The 10,250-nt window shown below is 41.4% G+C and overlaps 1 protein-coding gene across 4 annotated transcripts in view; it reads left to right on the top strand.

Annotated features, from left to right (window-relative positions):
- The first annotated feature begins 3,025 nt into the window (after positions 1-3,025).
- Positions 3,026-10,250, top strand: part of cdk12 (cyclin-dependent kinase 12) — a 32,321-nt gene continuing 25,096 nt past the window's right edge. Inside the window, exons 1-2 of one of the 4 annotated variants that reach the window (XM_042086365.1) lie at positions 3,026-3,197; positions 5,187-6,431. In XM_042086365.1, the coding sequence (XP_041942299.1) occupies positions 5,227-6,431 (1,205 nt within the window). In that variant the 5' untranslated portion in view covers positions 3,026-3,197; positions 5,187-5,226. Of the gene's footprint in view, positions 3,198-3,241; positions 3,609-4,139; positions 6,432-10,250 lie in introns of those variants that run through there. The other 3 variants (XM_042086367.1, XM_042086366.1, XM_042086368.1) reach the window with 3 other exon arrangements.

Genomic DNA, 10,250 nt, shown 5'->3' with positions numbered 1-10,250 from the left:
CCTCCCCCCCTTATCTAAAAGCGCATTTGACTATTTAGTTGTCCGCAATTGCACTTTAAAACAAATGTCGCCAGACAGGCATAATCTAAGAGTTTCAACTTTTAATTAATCTAGGCTACTGTTTTTTTTATATATAATTTATATAAAAAAATATTTCAACTGTGCCATTCGACTGGCATTTTGAAACATTTGATATGACGTTTTTACAGGCTAGACCATATAGGCCCTTGAACTATAGGCTATTCTGATTTAAATCGATTTGCTTTTTGAATAACCTAATACATTTGCAACCATGAAGCTTACGCCACACAAAAATCCACATCGGGCCTAGTAAACATGAGGCCTGACTAAGCTATCCTAACTCATTGACTGTAGCATGTGTGTAGGCTATGTATATGTGTGGCCTGCTGATGTAGGGTAGCCTAACATGTAACCAGACGTCAAAACGTAACCTGTTAAACACTGTTTTCTTTAACCTAGTCCGAATAGGCCTCCATCCGCTATCATAGGCCTATTAGGACATATATATATTTTAGCTATTATATTATATCTTATTTTATTCGAAACGAGGTCTGGCAATCTGAATCATGTAGGGTGGCCATGGCCTCTACAAATTGCTCTACTTTTGGGGAAGCAACATTCGGATACAAAATAACAACTTTTGTCTCGCTCGCGTGAAACCTGCACTTCCGCCTGCACTTAACACCGCCTCCAGAGCGTATTTGTCCAATCAAGAGATTGTTATTCTGACGTCATTAAAGCGGGAAAAAGAAGCGTGGTCTACGGATTCAAGATCATTTGATGAATATGCTTCAAACTGCCAGCCTAATGTGTATTTTTAAACCAAGTTTAAGTTGATTTTGAGACACTGATAGTCTGTCAGGCTAAACTATTACAAATATTTTTACAGGACCCATGTTTGTGTCAAAGCAATGAAGCTAAATAACAGTCTTGTGGGCCTCATACAATGTCCATTCATTTTTAATTTTTTTTAAATATGTTAAATTATTTATAATTCAGACTGCAGCGTTGTGGGCCTTTAGTCTAGTCTACTTTGCCAAGCAGATCTAAAGTAATAAATGAAACCATAGTGACAGTGGGGAGCTGCTTTGAATGCTGAAATTCTACATATTGATCTTTAGCCTTTTCCATAGAGAAGAAATCGAATCAAAATGCTGGCCTATGCCATAGGCCTTATTTGTCAACACAATCGTGGGTTTATAGACCTAGTAGTCCTATTAATATCATATAATGATGAATTAGCCCCTCACTGTAGCTTACTTGCTGACATTTGCTGTGTAGGGTGGGTGGTTATCCTCACTTATAGCCTGATGACTGATCCACAGTTAAGGAATAGAATAGACCAGTGGTCCCCAAACTACGGCCCGCCACCTCATTTTGGGTGGCCCCCCAAAACATGTCCGTGGTATATAGCATCTGGCCCGCATGGGAGTAGGCTACTTCAGTTTGGGAACGTGCGCACATCCAAATTAAGGTGCAGGAGCCAAAAGTCCAAGATCCAGTAACAAAGAAGGTCCGCACACTTGCTCTCCGTTTATTTTCTTTTATTTGATTTCAATCCCCATACCCATGCCGCATGGGAGTACGACATCGTCAAACTATAACCTCCGTAATTTCCCCCATTCATTCTCTATGGCGAGTCTTAACAGTACACATGTAATACTCTTTTTGTCCACTGGTGGTTGTTTTGGCGCTGTTTCGCGTTTGCCATCGAACACGGAATGAAATGTAGGCCTACCTGCAAACAATGTAAGAGGCTTATGCTTACTGCATCAGTGCTCAACGTATTCTACAAGTTTATCAATAGTTGTTAATAACTAACTAACTTCTATTCAAGTCATATTTCTGGGACTTTCTGGGATAATTATTTCTATTTTTTATTCACTCGTTCAAATGTTCATACAAATTCACAGTTCTCATCAGGTGAGTGAAAGTGGTCATTTCAGATGATTTTGCCAGCACTTCATAAAACTCTCATAGTTTGAGAACTTCAAATTATTTGTAGGATATTCCTTGTTCACAACTTGAGCTGTGTATGCAAAGACACAGAGTTCAGAGTTCACACATTTTGAATAAAATACACGTTTGGGACTCCCTGCTAATACTTTTGGGAATGCTATTTTTTATTAGTATTATTTCATTTGAGCTACATTTTACACTGATATGGCATGATTGCAATATAAACACAGCTAACAATGGTATTAAATTGCAGTCGCCTATGATTAAATGTAATGGAATATTCAACTAAGGTAGACTGCTGTTGTTCACAGCACTAAGCTATTTATGGTAACTAATATACTCCGAGTCTCTGGCCCTCTCTTAGAGCCAGGCATAGTGAGGTGGCCCTCGGAAGAAAAAGTATGGGGACCACTGGAATAGACCAATTGTGTCAAGAAAGTGGTTGGATGAGTTTAATGGCAAAACTATCCTCATAGAATTTTGACTAACATTTTTTGCAGACCAATGTTTTTGAAAAGCCTATAATAGCCTAATATAAGTGAGTAAACGTTAACATCATTGTCCTACTATGCTATGCTTCTAATGTATACTTTGATCTGCTATGGATGTCCACTGTAAATGACTGCAATGAAGCCACACAAATGTGGGTTATTAAAAGGTAGTTATAAAGCTTATAATAAATAGGGCTATCTTGGCTATCTTTTAGCTAGGCTATAAACAAATGTCAAATGATACATTATGTCAATGATAAATTAATTATTACTTTTATCATCACACAATCATACAGAGGTATTAAAACACTGTAGCCTACACAATGTAGCCTATAGCTTATAACAAAAAAATAGAATGATGCAAAAAAAAAGTTTTCTAAAATAATTTAGAAATAAAAATATTTAGAAATGTTTTGATTCAATGTAATTGTCTATCATCAGATGATACCTACATCATCAAATGCAGCATATGCTAAATCATAAACAAAACAATTTTAGTACCATTGCATCTTATGTTAGCTGTGTGAGTTGCGCAGTAAGATGCGCACGAAATTCCTAGCCGTCGCCTTCGTTTGTACGACACTACTCTGCGACGAAAGGATGCTCAGGAAAATATGGATGTTGCCAGTACTTGCTAACTATTTTGTTGTACATAGCGTTCTTTCTTAAAACTGCCATCTGTCGTACAGCGTTTCATCAGATCCTCACAGATGAAGACAAATGAAGGTGAAATCTACAGTTGTGATTCCATTCTTAGGCACTGTTGTATCTTTTTTTAACTTAGCCGACTAGATTAGCCGCGACACCACAGGCTCGCTAGCTAACTAACTTTAGCTAAGCTGGTGTAATATTAACAACCCATCGTAACGTATTGTGGTAACGTTACCACGCTGCTCTTCAGTTTCTTGAATGAAGCTGTATGTATGAATTCTGTTAAAGATAATGCGTGTTCTTCGATTGGTTACTAGAGGATTATTCCTGAACAGGTTTTTTCCCCAGAATGGCGGAAGGTAACGTACTGAGCTAGCTACGTAGCAACAACAGCAGCTAACATATAGGTAGCGTTAAAGTTAGCTAACGTGATCCCGCTTGGCTCTGTGGGTCTCCACGCGCAATTGATCACGGGATGCATTGCAGGTCTGTGTAACTTCACCACTTAAAAAACACTAGTTGTAATAATTAGAAGTAAATGTCAGACACACGTTATCAATGATGTAGTATGTGCGCAAATCCTTAAGTGGGCAAAGACAGTTGTGGCAAAAGAAGTCGATTCTTGAGTAGGCAAATGATGAGAAATTGGTAAAATCTCCAATCTGATCTGGCTTTGCAATTTAGCTTTTTAGTCGTTTTATTACATATGGCAAAAACTTAAAGTATGTTTCGGCAGGGGAATGGTGTGGTCATGATATTATTTTCACAATAAAAGTAATACAAATGTATACGTCGGTAGCGTTTTCTTTTACCTTGGTGGAATGCAACTGGATGACATTGGTTTGTGTTAGAAAGTTTGTCACAGTGACTAACATAAGAGTTGCACATAGTACATTCTTTCAGGCCCTTATCAGGTGAGCAGAAGCAACTGCGATCCATGGGCGGGATTCGAGGTTCACATCGGATAGGCTGTCGCTGAGTTACCTGATGGAGTGACAGCTCTCATGGCAAAGACATGAGATACTAGATTACAGTGCACCGTTCTGAACTGGTGTTTTCCACTTTAAACAACATGCTGGACCTGGATGGATTCTGTACAACGAAGAATCTTCTTAACCTCAGGAAGGGCCAGCGACGGTATCTTTTTGCCCACTATTAAATGTCAGTGACGAGGCAGTTCAGCAACCTGAATTTCCCTGCTGTTGAAGCCGATGACACAGGACAGACCCGCTCTGTGTAGCTTAGCTCTATGAGCGTAGCTCCTCCTACCGGAGGAGTTTCTAAGGAATCGGTTACTCAAGTTCCCATAATACTAGGCACAATGGCCGCTCTAGCTTGGTCGTAGAACGGGGGCTGTGGATGTTTTGAAATCCATTAACATCGCCCTTAAACTAGGCCGGGTTGCTGCCCAGAGCCACGAAAAATAAACTGGAACATATTCTGCACATGAATATATGATAATTTCTAACCAATATCAAAACTGCAAAGAGATAAACTGGCATATTAAAGCGAACATGTAAACAGTAGCTACCAACGGGGTCAAGTTTTTTTTTTAGTTTGTGGGAAAATATTGCCCATTGATAACGGACTATACTTATTTCTGAAGTCAAGGGCAGTGAAATTGTGGATCTAAAATAACTTATTCATTGCCATGTGTCGGGCAAGGATAGCCAGCTTAATGGGCGACTTCAATCTTTTTCCTTTTTGTTTTGACGAAAAATGCTAGCTTGCTTGCTAGCGAGCTAGTTTGATAGCATTGGCTAGCTGGCTAAATTACACACAAGGGGAGAGAATAGTAAAATAATCGTTTTGGGATTTTGTTTCAAGCTCTTAAAACATTCTTTGCGGAAAGGCAGTGTTCACCGACTTTTTGATACGAACAATTTTTTCGTATCTCAAAAGAATTGCCGCTTGACCTGACTGGAATGAGCCGGGGATAAACCTTGAGGACAACGTGGGCAGACTTGATTCGATGTTTGTTTAGTGCTTTTGATTGTACAACTTTTACCGGATGTTTTTTCTTTAAGGCATCTGTTCAGCGTTAATGTATTGTCTTCGATGCAGAGGTCCGAGCCTGGGAGAAGGACCGCTGCTGACGTGAGGCATGCCTGGATCAGACCGACAACATGGGACCAAGAGAAAGCCAGAATCCAGCAGCACTAGCGTCTCTGTGCAACCTCTGCAGCCTGCTACAAGCGCCAACAGCGGGCCTCACCAAACCTCAGGGTCGCGTCACAGCTCTGCTGCTAACATGACCAGTAAAGACGGGAAACCACAGTCCAAATCTCCGGGCTCGTCGTCTGGCTTGACTTCTAAGCACAAACGGCATAAATCATCGAAGCACGGTCGTGAGTCCTCCTCAGCGGCGTCAGGAGAGGCCACAGTTTTCACTGCGCCGAGTCCTGGGCCGCCACCTGCAGTCGGCGCCATCAAGCCTCTAGTGGAGTATGACGACATCAGCTCCGATTCCGACACCTTCTCAGATCCACCGGCCAGAGCTGAGCGGAGAGATGATGAACGTTCAGAGTCGTCGGATTACTGCAGGGGTGATAACGGGGGCGGGGCAGACGGGGCTAGAGAGAGGTCTCATAAACACCGGCATTCCCGAAAAAAATCCAAGGACCCGCATAGAGTGAGGGAGTCGGTGGACGGGGGAGGGAACTCGAAAAAGAAGAGCAGTAAGGAGCGAGACAGGGAGAGAGAGGGGAAGAGCAAAGACAAGCTCTCCTCCTCCGTGGCAGGACTGAAGAGACAGGAGGCAGGTGTCTTGAAACGCAGCGGGGAGTCTCCGTCCTCTGCAGTCCAGCCAGGGCTTAACCTGGGGAGTAGCACCTCATCGCGGAACAAAGAGGCCAGCCGGTCCAAAACCCGCAAAGACAAGCAGCACCGTGAGAGCCAGGGCAGGACCTCTTCTAAGGGGGAGCGCTCGGACAGGGGTCATCGCAAGTCCTCCAAGAGTCACAAGTCGAGCCCCAAAAGTAAGGCTTCATCCCGTAGCAGCCCGCGCCGCAGACAGCAGACTTCTGGCTCGACTTTATCTCCCAGCCCTCGAAGGGGGGACAGTCCTTTGGGAATGGGGGTCTACGGGGGAGAGGTTGAGGACATATACTCATCACGCCGTAGGGCCCAGAGCCCAAGCCCTTACCGGGAGTCAGTGAGACGGAGCAGACAGCGCTCAGACAGCCCCTATGGGTCAAGACACAGATCCTCCAGCTATGAGAGGGATACCAGCCCTTATTCATCACGGAAACGGCTATCTGTCAGTCCCTATGGCAACCGGAGATCTTCAAGTGCAAGTCCCATGTCCAGGTGAGTGTATTGAATCACACGCACTCCCATTACAAACATACCTATCGCATTTGCACCCTTTGTACTTCACCTCCAGCAGTATAATCCATGTCTTGGCCAAATTAATTTCAACGTGCATGTGAATGTGACGTCATGTGCATAGCATATTCAACTGGTCATTTCTACTTTTTACGCCTAACCTATTATACATGTCCATGATTGCTTTAGGCCACAGCAGTGGCGAATAGGTCCTGATTTGTGTGCCTGCTTACTGTGCACAGGCATGTAGAGATGAGGCTGATACCCAGGACACATAGGCTAGCTTTTCAAATCTAACAGTCTCTTGCCTCAGACTAGCCTCAGTCCATAGAGCAAGCCCCAGTTCCTACATAGAATAGGTCTGTTGTGCCAGTCTGCACACACAGTCTCACTTCACGGCATGCAGTGTGAAATGGCAGTTAAGTGTCTGCGCTTTCAGGCCAAGCTGACGCCAAATATGGAACAAGGCCTTGTTAATATTTTTCGTTGACCTTGATGTTGTCCAGAGGCGGCATTCACCATAAAAATGTGTTTATTGAGGTTATGCTCAACTAAAGGTAAAGAATAGGCAAGGTGGTAATAATGTGCTTACCAAGAGGGATGTAAATAGTCTACAGTGGCGTGGACCATTTGGACTGGCACAGTTTTGGTATGAATGGTATAATTTATTTTTTAAGATATATCTGACGGGTGTCTGCTCTGGTGTGTGTGTAGTACTTTTCACCAACACTAAAGGGTGGTGGCTATTGAACACCTGATGTCACTGTACTTCCTGATCTCTCTTTGGTATGGTTTGCTTTTGGCCAGATAATTTTCACACTCCCAAAGTTATGTAGTCAATCCTTAGATGGTGTTGGTGACTTACTTTTGGCTACTTTTATTTTGGTTCTGGTTCTCACAGGCTGGTACTGTTAGCAGTGTTCCCCATACATTGACTTATTTGTGGCGGCCCACCACAATATCAACATTGACCACCACACAATGAGTTTCCTGGTTGTACTAAATTGTGCTTAAATCTGGTTAGAATCATAACCACACTGTGCTAATTTTAAAAACTGTTGCATTCAAATTAATTCTGCAAACCTTCCACCACAAATACAATTCAATTATGTGGGAAACACTGGTTAGTGAAGCTGAGCACCTCAATATGTTTGATGACCGGACAGGACATGTTACATAGGCTACATGCTGCAATGTAGGCAGAGTATGTAAAGACCATGGTCAAACATGTTGAAAGGCAGCTTTCAAACCAAGAAAGAGGAAGGATGAGGATCAGGATTAAGTTTTATTTTTTTGATCACTTTTTTGGGTGGTTGCATGGTTCTCAAGATTGTAAGCAGATGTGACTTGTGGCCAAGAAGATAGTGGGTTATGGTACTATTTTCACACTGTGTGTCGGGTATAAACATCAGTGGCTGATGGTTTTAAAAGTAGCGGAGGAAGGTGTGCGGTGGTGGAGGTGGATATTGGGTGGGTGGAGGGTTGTTGATTTGATAGAGATAAACAAAGACATACTCCTTACAGAGAGTGAGCGTGTTAAGACCACATTTATGGGATTTGGAGCGGCTGTTAATGGGGGCCTTGGGGAGGAAGACCCTCTATGTCACACTTGTCAATTGTGGTAGAGGTCACTCTCAGGATTTGTAATGATTTCAGTGATCTTGCATTTTGAAATCAATTGGTTACATGTTGTTTTAATAAGTGATTTAGTTAAATGTACCGGTATGTAGATTTAATTACTTTCATTTCTTTCATTTGAAAGTTTAGGCAGGATGCTCATCCCGCTCCTCTATGGACGAGCTTCCTCTGATATATACATACACATTCCAAAAAATACGATGAAATATGCTACAGTTATTCTATGTTGTCCATCCCTAAGGTAGATAATTTCTTTGTAATCTTCCAACAAGAATCTAGTATCCTTTCACTGTCCATTTAAAGTTGGGAAGACTTCAGTTTTTTAATTTGTGAAGGGTAAGATGGGCCAACTTCGGGATGGGATTATATGATTAACACAGTGTAACTTTGCTCTGCTGTATGAAAAAGGGGTTTGATAAGCTTTCTTCATAAATATAATTTGATATAGACAATGTGTGTGTAATGTGTTGGAGGTTGACGGATATGGGTTTTTCTATAGCCGATGCCAATATTTATAAATCAGGGTCGGCCGATATATGCTGCTGATTTTTTATTTATTTTTTATTTATTTTTTTTAGCTGATATTTGCCTGTTTTCTCCCCTCTATTTGCAGGATAAAATGTAACACTAATAAGTTAAGTTGATACATTTTGTGTATCTTAACAAAAACATTTATTGAACATTTATGATCTTTCTTCAATTAGGGCTGGCACGGTAACCGCAATACCGCAGTCACTTGACGCCTAAAGCGGTATACCGCGAAATCGCGGTCATTTCCCCTCTCAAATTAGAAGGGGCATTGTCACCATCAACTCTAGGAAAGTGTAGGCTAATAATACTTTTTAACAGTGTTTTTGTGCGTGCGTGCGTGACCACTACTTCTTCCCGCACACAGACAGATCAGCCTACTATACTCCGATATCAGCTGATGCCGCTCAATTTAAAAAATGCCAAAAATTGGCTGATCAATCGGGCAACCTATAATGTGTTGTGTAAAAAGAGATGTTCAGTTTTCTTGTGAGCTTCTCAGATCAGGGGCCGTATTCACAAAGGATTTTAAGGCTAAAAGTAGCTCCTAACTGGCGAATTTAGGAGAAACTCCTAAAAATAATGGGCGTGTCACTCGTTACTTTAGGACTTCTAATTCTTTTGACTAAGAGTAATTCACAAAGCATTTTAGCCCTAAAAGTAGCACCTAAGTCTGGGACAGCTTAGAAGAAGTTGACAGGACTCCTAACTCACTAAGACCTATTCAGAAACAATCCTAAGCAGCAGTTTGTAGCATTTCACATCACAATGTTTTAAAATGCACATGCAGCTACAGGAGCTTTCAATCGCGAGGGAATAATTGTGCATTGTAACTAAGGCGTGCAATAACGCCACCTACAACAACCAAAACCATTCATTGTCAATATGTAGGCTAAACTGAATATAACGTTTCATTGTAGGCCTAAATCAAATTAAATTGTTTCTCCTCTTTGCAAATGTGTCAATACAGATTCATTTAAGAAATTTTGCAAAGATTCTGAATCTATCCGTAGTGTATTAAAGTAAGTCTGAGAGGCTTTGTAAATAACAGAAAACTATGTAACATTTTTTGTGCGATTTAGGAGCACTCCTAGTGGTAAGTTAAAATGCTCCGTGAATATGGCCCCAGATCATCGTTTTTGAAGGATTTGCTTTTTGAAGGGTGTATTAGAGGCTGCAGTGGTCATGTATGACATAACTGTAACTTTGTTCTAATTACAGAATTCCTGCCTCAGAAGTGACATGAACAGTGGTGGTAATTCTTGTTCTAGCTGGTGTCACAGGGGTTTTTGTAGCATTTGTGTTAATGTTCCTAGGTTCCTCCTCTGTTATGACTTTTTGGTCTTGAAAGTCTAAAATTGTCCTTTATAGATTTTCAGACCTGGAAAAGTATGAACATCTTTAGTGAAAATCGTGGGAAAAGTCTACCAGTTTTGTTCACATAGTAAAACGTACAGAACGTTGACTGTGGAAACTGTATCAAACGTCAAAATTCCAACAAAAAATCTCCTCAAAAGTTCAACAAGCAGTCTTAAAGGGTCTAGACCTATGCATAGAATTCTGTAGGATTCAAGTTGTCTTGCACTCTTCCGTTGTCTTGCATTGTATTCAATAAGAAGTAGTTACTTTGGTTAG

The sequence above is a fragment of the Alosa sapidissima genome, chromosome 3, assembly GCF_018492685.1.
Source record: "Alosa sapidissima isolate fAloSap1 chromosome 3, fAloSap1.pri, whole genome shotgun sequence".
In the NCBI taxonomy this organism is placed as follows: Eukaryota; Metazoa; Chordata; class Actinopteri; order Clupeiformes; family Clupeidae; genus Alosa; species Alosa sapidissima.
Note: the sequence above shows the minus strand (reverse complement) of the source record. Positions and strands in the feature narration are given on the sequence as shown.